At 42.3% G+C, this 18,255-nt stretch overlaps 1 protein-coding gene across 4 annotated transcripts in view; it reads left to right on the top strand.

Annotated features, from left to right (window-relative positions):
- Nucleotides 1-18,255, top strand: part of EMB2247 (protein EMBRYO DEFECTIVE 2247) — a 418,314-nt gene that overhangs the window by 60,030 nt on the left and 340,029 nt on the right. For 3 of the 4 annotated variants that reach the window (XM_089378647.1, XM_089378648.1, XM_089378645.1), the window contains exon 8: nucleotides 10,841-10,914. In XM_089378647.1, coding sequence (XP_089234773.1) covers nucleotides 10,841-10,914 — 74 coding nt within the window. The remainder of the gene's footprint in view (nucleotides 1-10,840; nucleotides 10,915-18,255) is intronic. The other variant, XM_089378646.1, reaches the window with a different exon arrangement.

Here is an 18,255-nt window from a genome sequence, read left to right as displayed (position 1 = left end):
GCCAGAAAGCACCTCTGTGGGAAAATGCCATGGGATGGAGATAAACAAGTAGGAATCAAAACTTGTGTAAGTGTGACAACACAACAAAGAGCCAAATACATAAGGGAAGAGGAGGAAACCGAATATAAATCTAAAAGATCAAAGGGTGACTTTGAACATGATAGTCCACAATCACATAGACAAAGAACTCCATCAACATTCTCCTATGGCAGTGGATATGGAGACATAGGAACAAACATCACTTTAAGGCGTAGAACCATATCAGATTTCCTTGACGAAGGGTGTACAAATGATGTGGATTAAAAAATTTACCGGTTTCTCTATGCATGTGGAATGCCATTCAATGTTCTTCGCTCACCTTATTGGCATGAAATGGTTTCCGCCATTAATGGTGTCCCTAGAGGATACAACCCTGGATATGACAGGGCTAGAACTGTGGGACTTGATCATGAAAAAGCAAAAATAGTACATGCTTGTTGATTTGGGGTAACATCAGATGTGCTCTAACCATGAAAATTGGTGGAGAGACTAAAGCACATGAGATCTCCAAGAGATAGAAATGGTTTGGACAGATTGTACCTGGTTTGGGAGATATTAAAATAATTAATATTTTTATTGGAGTTCCTAAGTCTAAACTTAGGAAAAATAAAATATTAATGGGTATTAATATAAAATTGGGTTAGAAGGTTCCAAAAGTCATGGATCAAGCCAAATCTAATCTTAGCCGTTGATTAGAGATTTAATCTCGGCTTTTGATGGACCAACGAGAAAAGTATCAAAGGAGGCTTGAGGGTCAATTGGAGAACACACCAGAGTGATCAGTCATTCGTTTTGCTAGAGCGGGGTTGTTAAGCAAAGTCGAATTAGTGATCAGCAGCGAGGGGTAGTGAGTATGAGGCAGAGAGGTAGGGACAATACTGGGAGACCGGCACAGAAGCAGAGAGAGTGAGAGTAGCAGTCAGTCCAGGCTACGCAGAGCCCAGTAGAGGCAGCGCAGAGCCCAATAGAGGCAGCGCAGAGCCCAGAGAGACTGCGTCATTCACGTAGAGGGCAAAGGGAGTGACGTAGAGGCTCCCTGAGGCTGCACAGTGCCTCAGAGGGCTGACACATAGAGTCTTGGGGCTGACGCAGAAGCGAGAAGGGCCAACGTTGATGCCAGAGGGTTTCGTGGGACAGGTTTTCTGAATACCTATTTCCGAATATAGAGGTATTGCTGCTGTGTATTTTTTCTCTGTTGGGTTTTTTCGAGGACATTGGTCAAAAAATAACGTTGTCACTTGTGTGCTTGTTTTCTTTTAGTTGATGATCTATAAATGTTGTGATTGTATTGTGTTTATTTTGGTATTTAATGTATTAAATAACTTGTTTGATTTTAAACAAGTAGAAGAAAACCAACAGAATACAGATTAATTTTCCAACGGATAGACTTAGAAAATTCAACATGGTATCAGAGCGTGGTTGCAGATCACAGGAAAATTGAAGGCATCAGCTGAGCAGAGCATTTACAGCAGATTCAGCTGTCACGAGTGACAAAACTAATCCTTGCAGAAGGCAACAGAGGAAGGAGTGATGCAGAAGGACTGCGTCATTAGTCTGGGCTAGAGAAAGGCCAACGCAGAGGCTGAGGGAGGCAGAATAAGGCTCACGTAGAGCCATGCAGAGGCCAGAAGGGCTGACGCAATGGGCTAAGGGAGTTGATTTGCTGGTGCCAGGGTTGCGCAGAGCCAAGTGGCTCAACCCTTTAGTTGTTGGGGCATAGGAGGCTGTGGGTAGTTTGCGGAGCGAAGTTGCTGCAGCACTGTGGTCAGAACAATACCTAACAGGGCAAGACCAAGGTGGAGGGAGTTATTACCAAGGCAGATTTCTAGCCAAGGAATTCAGATGAGTGTTGTAGTTGCATAGATGATCGGAGTGGGGCAACTTGACGTTGGTAGAAGGATTTCTAGAAGGGAAATCGGGACTCAGAGGGAGTCCAGAAAAGAACTTCCAGACGGGAAGTAGAGAGACTCGGAGGAGTCAAACCGAGAACTTCCAGACGGGAAGTTGAGAGACTCAGTAGGAGTCGAACCGAGAACTTCGAGGAGGGAAGTAGAGAGACTCAGCAGGAGTCGAACATAGTACTTCTAGGCGGGAAGTAGAGAGACTCAAAGGAGTCGACAGAGAAGAGCAGAGAGATGGTCGTGAATGGGTTGAGGGATCAGGATAGGCTGGATGGAGCATCCAACTTTGTGGTCTGGAAGGCCAGGATCTTGTCCATTCTAGACAGATATCACATCAAGGCCTTCGCCTTGAAAGTAGTGGCGATCCCAGTTGACCCGACTGAAAATGAGAAGTACGAGGAGGCAATGGCCAGGGTGAAGTGCATCATCCTTGATGGGGTCAAGGATCATGTGGTCCAACATATTGCCGAGAAGGAAACGACAAATGAGATGTGGGAAGCCCTGAAGAAATTGTACTAGCATACTTTCGTGCAGAGGAAGATGTTACTTGAGAATCAACTGCGGTCATACCAGATGCAGAAGGGGGAGCAGATAGATCACTTCCTCGGTCGATTGAAGGAGATCCGGGACCAACTAACTTCCATAGGAGCCACACCTGATGAGGAGATGTTGGTGAGGATGGCACTTAACGCAGTCTCCGAGGAGTGGGAGACTTTTGTCCAGAGCATACTGGGCAGGGTGAGTTTTCCAGATTGGGAAGAACTGTGGGCGGCTCTTTGCCAAGAGGAGATCAGGCAACAGGCAGTTGAGCAAGGTGGGGAGTAGTGGGAAAGTGGTCCGGATCAAGAAGGAAGAGGAAGAGGATGTGGCTCCGCATCTGTGGGAAAGCAGGAGAAGAGGAAGAAGAAAGACCTCTCCAAGGTCAAGTGCTTCCATTGTGGGGAACTGGGTCATTTTGCGAATCAATGTCCTAGGAAGAAGAGTAAGGGAGAGGCTTTGGACTCGAAGGCAGTGCTAACAAAGGCGGAGAAGGAGGTCAAGGAGGATGACGATTGTGCCATGAGTGCTCATGTGCCACTTGAGAAGAAGTGGGGAGACATCGAGCTGTAGTCAGGAGGACTATAGGCGATGAGGGGCAGGATCCTTGAGGTACCCAACCTCTTGGATTATACCTTGCTACGGGAGCCCCGAAGAGGAGTAGTAGGACTGGCGGATGTCGGTAGAGATGGATGCAGATGGAGCAGTAGAGAGTGCTACAGTGCAGGAGTCCCTGGGCAGCGCGAGGCTAGCAGGTTGCAACAGTGCAAGAGGCACGAGAGTGTTGCACCAATGTAGGATGGCACAGAGAGGTGTGCAACGGTGCGAGATGCAGGGAGTTGTTGCAGCAACGCAGAGGTTGGTAGAGGGAGCACTTGTGAGCGGCAGAGGGAGCTTCAACATCGAGAGTGTTTCTAGCCTGATAGGGATGTCAGAAGTTGGGTGGATCAGTTATTTCTCAGTAACTGAGTTGCAGTGCAGTAGCACGATGTAGAATGATGAGAGGGGATGCAGTGCAGATGCAGTGTTGGGAGTAAGGCCCAACAACAGTACGGATGCAGTGCAGATGCAGTGTTGGGAGTAAGGCCCAGCAGCAGTACGGATGTAGTGCAGATGCAGTGTTGGGAGTAAGGCCCAACAGCAGTACGAATGCAGAGGGAGCTGCTGTATGATGCAGCAGTGGCAGATGTAGAGCCATGGGCAGTAGTGTAGAGGATGTTGGGCGGGGAGGCCTAACATCAACACAGGTACTGGTGCCAGATAATCAGAGTGATGCTCAGTGAGGAGTATTACTAGAGCACAATCCTCGCTAAGAGGGAGTGTTGATTTGGGGTAGCATCGGATGTGCTCTAGCCATGAAAATTGGTGGAGAGGCTAAAGCACATGAGATCTCCAAGACCCAGAAATGGTTTGGACAGATTGTACCCAGTATAGGAGATATTAAAATAATTAATATTTTTAATGGAGTTCCTAACTCTAAACTTAGGAAAAATAAAATATTAATGGGTATTAATATAAAACTAGATTAGAAGGTTCCAAAAGTCACAGATGAGGCCAAATCTAATCTTAGCCGTTGATTAGAGATTTAATCTTGGCCGTTGATGAATCAACGAGTAAAGTATAAGAGGAGGCTTGAGGGTTAGTTGGAGAACACACTAGAGTGATCAATCATTCGCTTTGCTAGAGCGGGGTTGCTATGCAAAATCGAATCAGTGATCAACCGCGAGGGGCAGTGAGTAGGAGGCAGAGAGGCAAGGACAATATTGGGAGACCAGCACAGAAGCAGAGGGATTGAGAGAAGCAGTCAGTTCAGGCTACGCAGAGGCCATCAGAGGCAGCGCAGAGCCCAAAGAGACTGCGTCATCCACGCAGAGGGCAAAGGGCAGAGGGAGTGACGCAAAGGCTCCCAGAGGCCACGCAGTGCCTCAAAGGGTTGACGCAGAGAGTCCTGGGGCTGACGCAGGTCAGCAGGAGGCTGACGCAGAGGCCAGAAGGGCCAGCGCTGAGCTTCAGTTGTGCTGGAGAGGGTTTCGTGGGACAGGTTTTCTGAATACCTCTTTCCGGATATAGAGGTATTGTTGCCGTGTATTTTTTCTTTGTTGAGTGAGCCGGTGAGGCACCCAGTTGTACTCAGATAAACTGCATAATAATATAACCCTCTGAATAGCTGCACCGGTTTTCCCGCATTGGGTTTTTTTGAGGACATTGGTCCAAGAATAACAGTGTCACTTGTGTGCTTGTTTTCTTTTAGTTGATGATCTGTAGATGTTGTGACTGTATTGTGTTTATTTTGGTATTTAATGTATTAAATAACTTGTTCGATTTTAAATAAGTAGAAGAAATAAACTAGCAGAATACAGATTAATTTTCTAACGGATAGACTTGTAAAATTCAACAATGCTTTCGGTAAAATGACAAATTCTTGGAATGAGCATGGGGTATTCATTGTATCTGATGGATGGACAAATGTAAAAGGTAAGCCATTGAGAAGTGTTCTTGCTGTGTCTAATAGTGGTGCAGTCTTCCTTTCAGCATATGATTACTCAGAAAGTTCAAGACTGACATCAACATTGTAGAACTATTACCTGAAACAATTGAACATATTGGCCCATACAATGTCATCCAAGTCATCACTGATAATGTTTCTAATTGTAAGGTAGTGAGAGCAATTATTGAGGATAGATACCCCAACATATTTTGGTCTGGGTGTTTGGTTCACACAACGATTTGTTAGGCAGATATAGATGCACCAATGATTGGGGAGGTGTATGAGCAGATGGATAACATGTTGCGGCAAATAAAAGATATTGTTCAGGAAAAAGATCCCGACTTGTATGATATTATTCACAATTTTGTGTGTGCACGGTGTAAAAAACTTAATGTTCCACTACATGCCTTGGTGTATATCCTTATGCCAAAATACTACTCTCCAGCTTGGTTGGGAAAACCTGCACCTTGGGGTGGGGTTAGGGCCAAACCCCATACAAATCCAAAGGTAGAAGAGTGTCTAATGCTTGGTTGGGCAAAGCATTAGACAAGCTGGTCCCTGACAGGGAGGAGTGTGCTAATCTGCGTCTTGAATTAGGCAAGACTAGCACTAGAGTGTTTGGTTCTTTGCATGCAATGGAAGATAGGGATAGATTTGATGCTATCACATGGTGGGATGCATATGGCGAGCAAGGATTATTGCGAAAATTGGCAAGAAAGGTGCTCTCACAGGTTGTAAATACTTCTTCTACAGAGAGGTGTTGGAGCACCTACAACTTCATCCATAATGTGAGAAGAAACAGACACAATAAAAAGCGGGCAGAAAGCTTGGTTTATGTGCACTAAAACTTGAGGTTGTTGAGTCATTATTGTGATCAGGCTTGTGAGGATACATCATATACAACTTGGGACAACGACCCAGAGGAAGATAATTTGGACGATGGTGCTCTACATCTAGAAGAATTGCAAATAAAAATTTTGAAAGATGATGATGAAGCAACACCAGCCATGCCACCCCCACCATCCAGTAGCAATGCTCGAGTTCCAACATCTTTGCCTTTGTTGCCGCCACCTCCATCTACATCCTCACGTGGAGGGCATGTGGCTTCTGGTTTTGGTCGTCCGACTATGTGGGAGGAGACTCCCAGTACTAGTAGACCACCATGACCTTCTCAAAAATTAAAAATTTCTCGTGGCGGCAAGAGGAAGCTGTAGATAATAGATTTACTTGTCTTTTCTAGTTTCTAGTAGTTTTTATAACTGTTGACTCTTTCATATTTATTATGATATTTTTTGTAAACAATGTATGACAATTTAATTTTGAAGTTTGAAGTTGGCAATTATAACTCATTGGTAAGGATTTATGAATATGATGATGCTTCGTGAAAGTTGAAATATTTCATTTTATGTTAGATATTCTTTGTTATAGTTTGGTTACTTGGTAATGGTAATGGTTACAAGTACAACTGTATTGATCAATGATGATAAATGTTATATATTGAATTTTGAAAGCTTGAAACTTTAAGATTGATGGATCATGAGACTCTATATGTTGTATGTTACTAACTTGTGGACATGGTTTATGAAGATTATAACTTCTAGATGATTGATGTTATATGGTTCAATCCATGTTTTATGCTTTTTATATCTAATTCATCATTCTACATGCTTTTGTTGACATATATGCATCAAAATATATAAAAATATATATTATATAAAAATTCGCTCCCTGCTCCCACTTCCGCTCCTGCTCCCAAGTAACCTTGGCTCGGCTTTCTCAAAGTGTTGTAGCAGCAGCAATAATAGGTTCCATCAAAATAGAACTTAGCACCCAAATACCCATAGCAGTAGATGCAAGATTCACAGCAGCATATATATGGCATCAATACTTCAGAAGTTCAGATCTTAGCAACAACAGATTCATTCAAAAACTTTAATCCAATATGCTTATATCCTTGACCTGCTATGATAGGACAGTACTAGATCTACAAGTGATTTGAACTTATCAAGAGAGCTTTGATTTTTAACCTTGAAGAGGGACTTGGCCTCTTTTTCACTTATATATAATGCATCTTCCTGCTTGTGAACACAATGCAACATCTCTCAAGAAAACACACAGGTTCGTTATATCATATGTCAAACATTCAGTACTGGCCTTATCTTGCCCAGATTATGATGTTGTCATTTGAAATATCAGAAACTCCTTCAATCATCATAACTGTCCTTAAAGGTTTCTTCAAGGATCTCTTACAGTCCCATGACTAGATCAATTTTCCAATCTTCAAGATATACATGGATTCAACCTTACATTATTGAACTAGAGATCAATAGTTCCAAGGAGAAACTTGATACAAGTCTTGCTACAGACTTTTGGCTAGACCTATACTTGGTCCTCATTTACAGACATAATCTTCAAAGGAACTTGATCTCAAACAAAAATTACTGTTAGCAAATATAGTGATGAGACATACCTTTTATTTCACTGATTCATAGCTTTGTTGGTCTCTTTATAGATCTAAGTTTTCAGGCTTCATATTCGTCATAGAATATTCTCTCACTAAGATGTGCTTTGCATGGAAATAGAGTCATGCTTGCTTAGATCTTCAATACTTCAACCTTGTCACTTAAGGCATCAGTCCTTGTCATCAGTCCAACTCTTCTATTGAGTACTGTGTCTTCCATAGTTCAATTAGATCTCATGCACAGGTAAATGACATTGTTGGCTTATCTTTAGACAAAGATGTTTCAAAACTTCCTTTTGACTGCTTCTTACAAGGTGACATCAGCTCGGCTCCTTAAGAAATCAAGGGATTATTTAAGACCCCTTCAAACCTGTCTCAAGACAATAATAGCTTATGCAAGAAAGCATATTCAATCAGAATTTGTGATCTTTATTTGTAGCTTTCCAAAGAGAGACGAATGACATCAAAAATATCTATTGTAGGTATGAATTTGAAATCTTTTACAACCACCTTTCTGAGACCTTTCAGATCTGATTTAAGAGATTTATGCTTCTTGGGCCTTTCTTAGAACCACAATGATATTTCTAGTTCTGAAGTAACTTGATCACAATCTTGAATAGACCTAAAAATGAATCTTTAGATATTAGGTCTGATGGTATTTAAACTTAAACTAGGGCTTCAGAGATTCTCGGCCTCCTGCACCCAAATTCGGGCTACTGTGACAAACTCAGATATCTCGGGCTAGTGCAACAGGCCCTGTGGCCTTCCTCGGCCTACTGTGACAAAAGTATCATTTTCCGGTCTATTGAAACATGCTGAGGTTTATAGATTCAAGTCTTTGATTACAGACACAAGAATGGATTTTGGTCTTTACTTCCAACATTGATTTTGACCTTAAACTAGGGATTCAACCCTTTTGAGCTCGGACTGAGATTGGCATAAACATGCTGACTTGTCAATGTTGCTTCGCCCACTTCCTGAGTCTCTCGGTCCTCTGTAACAGTCCTTTGGATTTTCGGCCTTCTGATCTGAGGTTAGTTTCGGCTTCTTTAAGGTCTGAGGCATTCAGCCTATTGAGGCAGCAAATGGACTGAGGTTCAGAGATAGGGCTTCAGTCCTCTTTCTATACTTAGAACAAGGACGTACCTTAAACAGAACTCCCTGTTCCTTTTCAGGGCCAGGGTAGACATTTGTTAGGGCACTGATTACACAGTACTTTTTGGTGGCATCTCTTCTTCATTTGATCTTACACCTTCAAGACTGCTCTTCAACCATAGCTCTAATCCCATGTTGATTTTTAGGTGCAATTAATTTGAGCACAGTTTTCTGCCAGATAATTACTTCCAATGATACAATTCATTCTTCTTTAGCACATTTAGATCATTAAGCAATTATACTTCAGAAAAACTTCAACCATAAACACAATAGAGCAGTAGAGATCAGTAAAATAAAGATGCACAAGAGACACAAATTTTACCCTGGGAAAACCCTACTCCAAGGGAAAAACCCAACAACCTTTTTCCTTATGAGAGATTGTCCAATTCAAATCAATTTGTACATAAAAAACCAGTCAACATATCATTTCATTGACCATGACAATTTCCAAGTCAAACCAGGTCAAAAGAGAGAGAAAGTCAAACTTCTGCTCACAAGTCAAAGCTGGTCAAGAAGGCCGAATTTTGGCCCTGCTGCTTCTGGTGAACTAAGGTCAAAGAGGCCGAAATTCGGTCCTGTGGCTGTCACAAAAAATTTGGTCAAACTGAAGTCTTTGACCTGCGGTCAAAGTTTGGTTAACGCCTAGATTCCTGCTCCAAATTCTGTCAACAGATAGTCAAAGATTCCAGGAATATTTGGCCTTAAAAAACAGTCAAAGATTTGGTCATCACTAAAACAACAAGGAAAAACAAATTGGCTCCAAAATTCTATGGGCCTTTTCAAATCAACAAAAAAATTAGCAAAGTAGCCTGTGGGTTGTAGTTACCAGACAATTATTGTATCCATAATGTCTTCCATGTGTCTTTCCTCAAGAAGGTGTTGGGACAAGTGCAACCTGTTCAAAAAAAGATTCCCGACTTCGATGATGAAGGAATAATTATTTTAGAACTAGAAGAAATTCTTACAACTAAGGAAAAAGTGTTACGGTCCAAAACCATAAAAAAATAACTTACCCAATGAAAAAACCTTCTAGAAGGAGATTCATCATGGGAAACAGAAAGTTTTTGCCTGCAATAACCCTCATTGCCCTTGCTTTGAGGAAAAAGCAATTTTTAAATGGGGCGGCAATGTTACAAACATAATTAGTTAATGATAAGATGTGTCTTATCAAAAAGACACGTCTCTTCATACAAAAGGTACCTGGCTAGTATTTATTTATAGCAAGGGGTCCTCATTGTAAAAAAACATCAAATTCATATTCTTATACAGTAATAATAATTGGTTACCTGCAAATATACAAGTGTTTCTGTTGCGTTAAACATGAAGGAGTCAATCTGAAAATCCAATAGATTAGACGTGTCCTAGTGAGTTCTAGGAAATTCCCCACTCTGATTCTGATGTCAAGCTCTGATTTCTGGTCCTTCATAACAATTTAACGTAAATTTCTCTCACATGTACGTAGTCATCTCTTCCTGGATAATTCTTTCTAGGATCCTTGTCTGGATAGAGAACTTGGCTTTGATTTTGTTCCAAAAAGAGGTTTGTAATAGGAGGACCAGCGGCGAGGAGGTTGAATCTCTTCCTGTGCACCATATTGTACATGTAAACTCGGCCATCAAGTTCCCTATACATTGCAATAAAGTCCGTCACGACGTACAATCCTTGGTATATCTCAAGACTCATACCTACCTGGTCATTTTTAAATGCTCTCATCCTCAGCAAGAACATATTAAAGTACATTCCTGTTACTCACTCCTGCACAATTGGTTATATCATGCACTGGATTTTATTCATTGCTTGCATTCATTATTCATGTGTCTCTTCTAATGCATCTAGAAGTTACAACAGTTCTAATCAAGCAATTATATTTTTTATCATTTTTCTTGTAGCAATCACAGTTGTGGCATGCTTTTGTGATCAGCTATAATGTGGCCTTGCTTTGGGCCACTGCAAGCATGTATGTTTGCGTGAAATATCCATTGAAAGATACTATATGCAGCTACATAACTGAATAACCTAATTTCTGTTTTGACGTTTACTGATGTGCTGCTCCAATCATCTTCCAACTATACTCTCAAAAACATGTCCTGCAATGGTTATTTGCATGTAGGCTAAAGCCTAAAACACAATCCAAAAGAAGCGAGTTTACCTTATCCATTGTTCAGGATTTGTGCCCAATATGCTATTTCATAAAATAAAATTGTTCATGTTTTGCTTGAGACAAAACTTTAATTTTCTGCACTTGAACTGCACTTACAGGGACATATATGGTCAACTGGTCTCCTAATCTTCAAACTGCTGTTTCTGACTTGGTAAGACACCCAAATGATATTGTATGTATATCCGTTAAAGGTTTCTTCTACAGCTAGAGTTATGTTGTATCTTCTTTTTTTGCATGATTTCCTGCAGTGAAGTTCGTATGCTGTCTTTCTTATACACATTATAATGGTTCGTTAATGAAAATGTTAGCTTACACAATGGTGCTTTGCATGTAGTTTGTCACTTGTCAATCAGTGGTGCTCCTGCTAGGCTCTAGGGGCATAGGCAAGTTACTGTTCACTATCCACTTCCCTCTGAACATCACACACCTAACTGTTGAGGCAATTAGTCAGTGTACAATACCATCAGGGTAATGCCAAGGAAAGTGTACGCATCCATAAAATAGTCACTGTATCTGTCAAGTGATCAATTAATGTCATCAAAATATCTGTCATGTGCAACTGGGTTGAGATAAAAATCACAGATGCGCCCTTATGCAGTATGAGGGGTAACACGTTGAAAGGGCAATGTTAAAATGTTGGAATGTGTGTAAATCTAACTTGTTGGTGCTGCCTGGCTGTTTGACTGAGGGGCATACCAAATCACCGAGTCGATTGATTAGCCGATGGACTGGCCCACTGACTGATGACCTATGGTGCCAACTGAGTCCACTTGGGCAATATATGACATTGATTTATCAAGTGATTTGGCTGACTTATGTGGCCATTTTGTGGTATGTGGACCCACATTTCGCATCTCCGGTGAAAAGCTTAAACCTCTGTATTGAGGAGGCTATAGCCTCGTTTGTAATCATCGTTTTGTGAGATGATTCATGGTGTATTGTGGTGATGTATTAGGCTTTCTTATGCAGGCAATCATGTCAATGTGCTTATTGAATAATAGGATATGAAGGATACCTACCACATAGGTTTGTCTCTTGGGCTGCTTTCTCTATTCTAGAATCAGTTAATTATTTGGTTTACCATGTGCTGATGCTGATTATGTGATGAGCTAGCTTGTGTTATATATGTGTTAGGACATGTTACCTATGGAAAGTGGGTGACCCCATTGGAGAAATTTTTTCTCCCATCATCTCTTCCAGCCAGCCAGCCAACAGTCCTTGCAGCCACCACTAGCCAAAGAGGATGTGCCATTCATATCTCTGCCACCTGCATCAGTCATATGTCTTCTCATCCATCTTGTAGGAGCACATGAACGAAGATGGGCTTATGATCAAAAGGTACTTTATTCATTTTGCAATCGGGTGCTTTTGCTTGTTTGTATTTAGGCATTTGAATGGATTATGGGGTAATGTAGAAGGAGGGGTTTTGACCGTGATCTTGTTCCCTTACCTTAAATGGGGGGTTAATCTTCAATCCTATTCCAATGGGACCTCCCCTAATGGCCCAATGGGTATAGGAGGGGCACTACTTGGGAAGCCCTGATTGAGATAGTTTGTTCTATCTATCCCCATTTCATACTCACCACTTTCCATCTTACATTACAAGCCCTATATTCCACCTCCATTGTAATGTCCCCATTTTCAGTTTCCTCTATAGTATAGCTAGGATGGATTTCCAGTGTATGTGATGGCCAGGCCACAGGAGCAGGATTACATCATCACGGGTCCTGGAGGGGTTTTGAGGGGTTTTATGGGATCCGATGGCGTTCGCTTGGCGTATTCCATCATTAGGGTCAGTATCATACAACTTGCTTTTGATTCCATTGCATTTTGATAACTCCTATAAAAGGTGTCATTCCGAGAGGAATATTTGATGGAACTGTTGTAATTTATAAGTCTGACACGTTAGAAATCCCTATTGCATTATCTGGTTTAATTTCTCCTACTTGTTCATTCCATTAACAAGTTATTTATAAATATAAATATTGAAATAAACACAAATGTAGCCTTAACTCATATACAGATCAACAACTGAAATATCTGAGACAAACACACAAGGAACACTGCTATTTTTGGACAATTGTCCCCAGAAAAATCCAATGTGGGAAAACTGGTGCAACAGATATGAGGGTTTTATTATTATGTAGTTTTTGAATACAACTAGGGTGCTAGAAATGGCTCACCCAACAGAGAATGCCCTCGGCAGTAGTACCTCTCCTCGGAGACAGATATTCCGACTAGTTCTGGATGATCGATCCCACAGCAACTACGACAACTCCTTAGCTAGATAGCAAAAGCTGCTCCAAGCTTCTCCACTGCTCTGCGTCACTCAGCTAGGGACTGTGTCACCCTTCCCAACTTTAGTCTGCCCCACGAAAATCTCCAGCGTTGCCTCTTGGCCCTGTGTCAGCTTTGCTAGTCTTTGCGCAGCTACTGATGCCTCTGCGTCAGCCTATCCAGGCTCTGCGCTGTCTCTCTGGCACTATCTCTGCCTCTCTGCTATGTATTCTCGGCCTCGTGCCGAATTGCCCCTCGTTGCAACAGATAACTGGTTCGATTCTCTTAGAAAACCACGCTCCATAAAATCAAATTGACTAATCAATTTGGTGTATCTCCAACTGACCTCAAGCTTCCTCTTATACTTTTCTTGTTGAGTCTTCAACGACCGAGATTAAGTCCCTAATTAATGGCTAAGATTAGATTTGGCTTGATCCATGTCATTTAGAATATTCTCACCCAGTTTTATATTAATACCCATTAATATTTTAATTTTCCTAAGTTTAGAATTAGGAACCCCATTAAAAATATTAATTATTTTAATATCTCTCCAACCAGGTGGAATTCCCCAAACCATTTCTGAGTCTTGGAGATCTTGTGTGCCTTAGCCTCTCCACCAATTTTGATGGCTAGAGCACATCTGATGCTACCACAAATTAAGAGGAACATCTTAGTGTAATAGCTCGTTGGAACTAGAACAAGAAGATCTACAAGATGGGATGATGAGAAGTGACTTTCAACAACCAGAGAAAGTACGGTGGATGATTTACCATTTTCCCGGATTAAAAAGTGACTTTAGTTAGTCACTTAATTAAATAAAACAAGGGGAAAATGATTAATTGAAGGAAGAAGGCCAAAAGTGACTTAAGTGAAATAAAATAAAATTAAAAGTCACTTAGATGAAGTCAAGAGGGAGATTCTAGAATAATATTAAAATAATCAAAATAAAATACTTATAGAAGATTGGAGATCTATCTATTGAGTCTTTAAAAGGAGGAGGAGATCATTTGGGACATCTTGGTTTGGTTGTTTATTTGTTATAGTGAGGTTTGGAAAATGGAGTTCCTAGCTTCAACAAGCCCAAGGATGACAACCCTTGGGTTATTTGTGTGAAAATTTCTGAATCTAACAAATCAGAAATCCTAGTGCAGTGAACTGATTTGCATTACCTACTTGTGTTCTTCATTTTAACAAGTTATTTTCAGAAATATTCAGAAAATATTAATGCAAATACACTACAACCTACACCAATATACAGATCAAGTACTGAAAAATGAATGAGACAATCACACAAAAGACACACTTATTTTTGGACTAAACATCCCTGAAAAAACCCAATGTGGGAAAACGGGTGCAACAACTCTGAGGGTTTTCTATTATTAAGCAGTAGTTCTGAATACAAATGCTGGTTGCCCTCTTGGCAAACTAGTGATAGAGAAATACAATGGTGAAAAACCTGAGTGAGTTTTACCTCATTTCACTCGGCAGATTCCAGCTGATTTGGCAGCAAAACTGGCTAGCCCCAGCTACAACTGCGCTTCCCCTTCGTAGTAATTGCGTGGGGCTGCGTGGAGCTCTGCGTTAGCTCTTCTGCCACTGCGTCAGCTTTCCCGGCAATTCCGGCAGTTCCCTGGCAGTTCTGGCTTTCTGCGTGGAAGGCAGCTTTCTCCTCTGCGCTGGCCCTTCTGGCTTTGCGTCAAGGCTGTGTGGGCCCATACTGGCCCAGCGTTAGCGCCTCCTGGCTACTGCGCTGCCTCCACAAGCTTCTCTCCGCCTCTCTGTCAGTATTCCTAAACCATGCCTGCCCTCAGCTACAAGATCTCCCTAATCGATTTTCCTCTTGAGAACTTCTCACCTCAGAAAATCGATTTCGTCAATCTCTTTGTGTGTCTTCTCCAACCGACCCCAAGCCTTCCTTTATACTTTTCCTGTTGAGAAATCAACGGCCGTGATCTAATCTCTAATCAATGGCTAAGATTAAGTTAGACTTGATCGTCGTCTCTTAGAAGATTCTCACCCATATTTTCATTAATACCCATTAATATTTTAATTTTCCTAAGTTTAGATGTAGGAACCCCATTATAAGTATTAATTATTTTAATAAAATACAATTTGGGTGGAATTTCACCAAACGATTTCTGGGTCTTGGAGATCTCATGTGTTCTAGCCCCTCCACAAAATTTCGGAGTTTGAGCACATCCGATGCTACCCAAAAATCAACTCTTAGTGAGGAATGTGCTCTAGCAATACTTCCCAGTAGAAGTATCACACTGATCCATGGTTTCGGTTCTCTGTGCCGCTGATGCTCGGCCTGCTGCCCTTCATCCACGACATTGCTACAATCTTTATTGCTGCCCATGACACTGCCACTGTCACTACAGTATCTATACTGAAACTCCCTCTCAATATGCTGCATCATGCTACCCATAGCACTGCCACTGCTAACTGCTGCACTGCAACTCAATTGTTGAGAAGTAAGCAACTGAAAAGCCACCCAAAAAGCTAACATGCTGGTCAGTCTGGATGCCCCTTGACACTAAAGCTACCTCTGTTGCTAATCTGTGTTGACCCTTTGATGCTACTGCGCTCTGCTCTGTGCCTCTTGCACTGCTATAACACTCCACTGTGTTGCTTCAGACTTTGGCACTCTAGCTCTGCCATTGTTGCTCCATCATCCTTTGCACCAGCTGACTCCTGTCATCCTACTACTGTCATTAAGGGCTCCCGTAGCCGTATGTGATCCAATAGTTTGGGCTTCTCAAGGATCTTGCCCTCTACTGTAGTCCTCCCGACTACAACTCAATATCGCCCCACCTCTTCTCTAGAGGTACATGAGCACTCATGGCGCAATCATCATCGTCCTCTCCTTTAGCTTTCGCTGGAGCAGCCTTTGAGTCAGACTTCTCTTCTTTGCACTTCTTCCGAGGGCACTGTGTGGCGAAATGACCCATTTCTCCACATCTGAAGCATCTGACTTTGGATATGTCCTCCTTTTTTCGTTTCCGTTGCCCTTGCTGTCCCGTAGATGCGAGAGCCACATCCTCCTCTTCCTCCTTCTTGATTCTGACCTCTTTGTCGCTGGTTCTCGCCTTGTTCAATCGTCTGATATCTTCCTGTCGAAGAGCTGCCCACATCTCCTGCCAACTGGGAGGAGAAGCCCTGCCCAATATGCTTTGGACAAAGGTTTCCCAGTGTTCATTAACTGCATTCAGGGCAGTGCTGACCATAAATTCAACATCTGGTGTAGACCTTACGAAAGTTAGTTGGTCATGGATCCTTTGCAAGCTGAGAAGGAAGGGATCGATTTCTTCTCCCTTCTGCATCTGAAACTGTCTCAACTGACTCTCAAGCAACATCTTTCGCTGAACGGAAGTTCCCTCGTATAATGTGGTCAAGGCCTCCCACATTTCCCTTGCTGTGTCCTTCTCAACAATATGTGGGATCACATGATCCTTGACCCCGTCCAAGATCATGCACTTTGCTTTTGCCTGAGCCTCTTCATACTTCTTGAGAGGATCAACATCAATTGGAACAACAACCGTCCTCAAGGCATAATCCTTGATACGATTTTTATCCAAAGCTGCCAAGATCCCGACCTTCCAAATGACAAAGTTGGACGCTCCATCCAACTTGTCCTGATCCCTCAGTCCGTTAACGACCATCTCTGCTCAAATGAATGTTGAACTAGTTGTCTTCTCCCTCTTTCGCTGTTGCCCCAACAAAACTTGGATCTGGATTTCTTTGGTGCTATAAATCCTCTAAGGAACAAGCTCCCTCTGAATTTCGATTTCTTTCACGGAATTCCTTCTGCCAACCATTGTCGAACCACCCCTCTTGATCTCTCTTTGCTGCTGGTCAACACTGGATCTGCTGGTCAACACTGGATCTAGATTTCTTGGCAAGAAATCTTTCGAGGAACTGATTCCCTCTACTTTGCTTCTGCCCCACTAGGTACTATTCTGCACCAACAGAATCAACACCCCACTAGCAACTCCAGATGAAATCTGCGCTGCACCTCTAGCCACGAAAACTGGAAAAATGAGACTCAACAGACTTCGTGCTGGCCCAATAACCACTACGCTGTCCTTTGCAGCAACAACGCCACCCAATTATGCTGACGCAGGCTCTGCGTGAGCCTCCCTTGGTGATTGCATAACCCCTCCTCTGTTCTCTTGGCCTAAAACTGCACTGTCTCTCGAGACAACTATCTTCACGCACATATTTTCCTCTGTCCTTTTGCTGATGGCTTCAGTCTTGCTTGATCTGCAATCGCTCTAATACCATGTTAAAATTTCCGAAACTAACAAACCAGAAATCCTACTGCAGTAAAATGATTTGCATTCCCTACTTGTGTTCTTCATTCTAATAAGCTATTTTCAGAAATATTCAGAAAATATTAATGCAAATACACTACAGCCTACACCAATATATAGATCAACTATTGAAAAAATAAGTAAGACAATCACACAAAGGACACTTATTTTTGCACTAAATGTCTCGGGAAAAACCCATTGTGGGAAAACTGGTGCAGCAACTCTGAGGGTTTTCTATTAGTAAGCAATAGTTTTGAATACAAATGCTGGTTGTCCTCCCAGCAAACCAGTGACAGAGAAATACAATTGCGGAAAACCTGAGTGAGTTTTACCTCACTTCACCCGGCAGATTCCCGCTGATCCGGCAGCAAAACTGGCTAGCCCCGGCTACAACTGCGCTGCGCCTTTGTAGTAACTGCGTGGGTCCGCGTGGAGCTCTCTGAGGCTCTGCGTCAACTCTCCTCCGATTGCGTCAGCTTTCCCAGCTGTTTCGACAGTTCCCCGATAGTTCCGGCTTTCTGCGTGGAAGGCAACTTTCTCCTCTGCGCTGGCCCTTCTGGCTCTGCGTCAAGGCTGCGTCGGCCCAGACTGGCCCAACGTCAGCTCCTCCTGGTTACTGCGCTACCTCCACAAGCTTCTCTTCGCCTCTCTGTCAGTATTCCCAAACTTCCTGCCCCTCAGCTGCAAGATCTCCCCAAGCGATTTTCCTCCTGAGAACTCACCTCAAAAAATCGATTTCCTCAATCTTTGTGTGTCTTCTCCAACTGACCCCAAGCCTTCCTTTATTCTTTTCCTATTGAGAAATCAACGACCATGATCTAATCTCCAATCAATGGCTAAGATTAAATTAGACTTGATCCTCGTCTCTTAGAAGCTTCTCACCCATATTTTCATTAATACCCATTAATATTTTAATTTTCCTA

Source organism: Pinus tabuliformis, chromosome J (genome assembly GCF_031772625.1).
Source record: "Pinus tabuliformis cultivar Carrire ecotype Pingquan chromosome J, CPIR1, whole genome shotgun sequence".
Taxonomy (NCBI): Eukaryota; Viridiplantae; Streptophyta; class Pinopsida; order Pinales; family Pinaceae; genus Pinus; species Pinus tabuliformis.
This window is presented reverse-complemented; position numbering and strand designations above follow the sequence as displayed.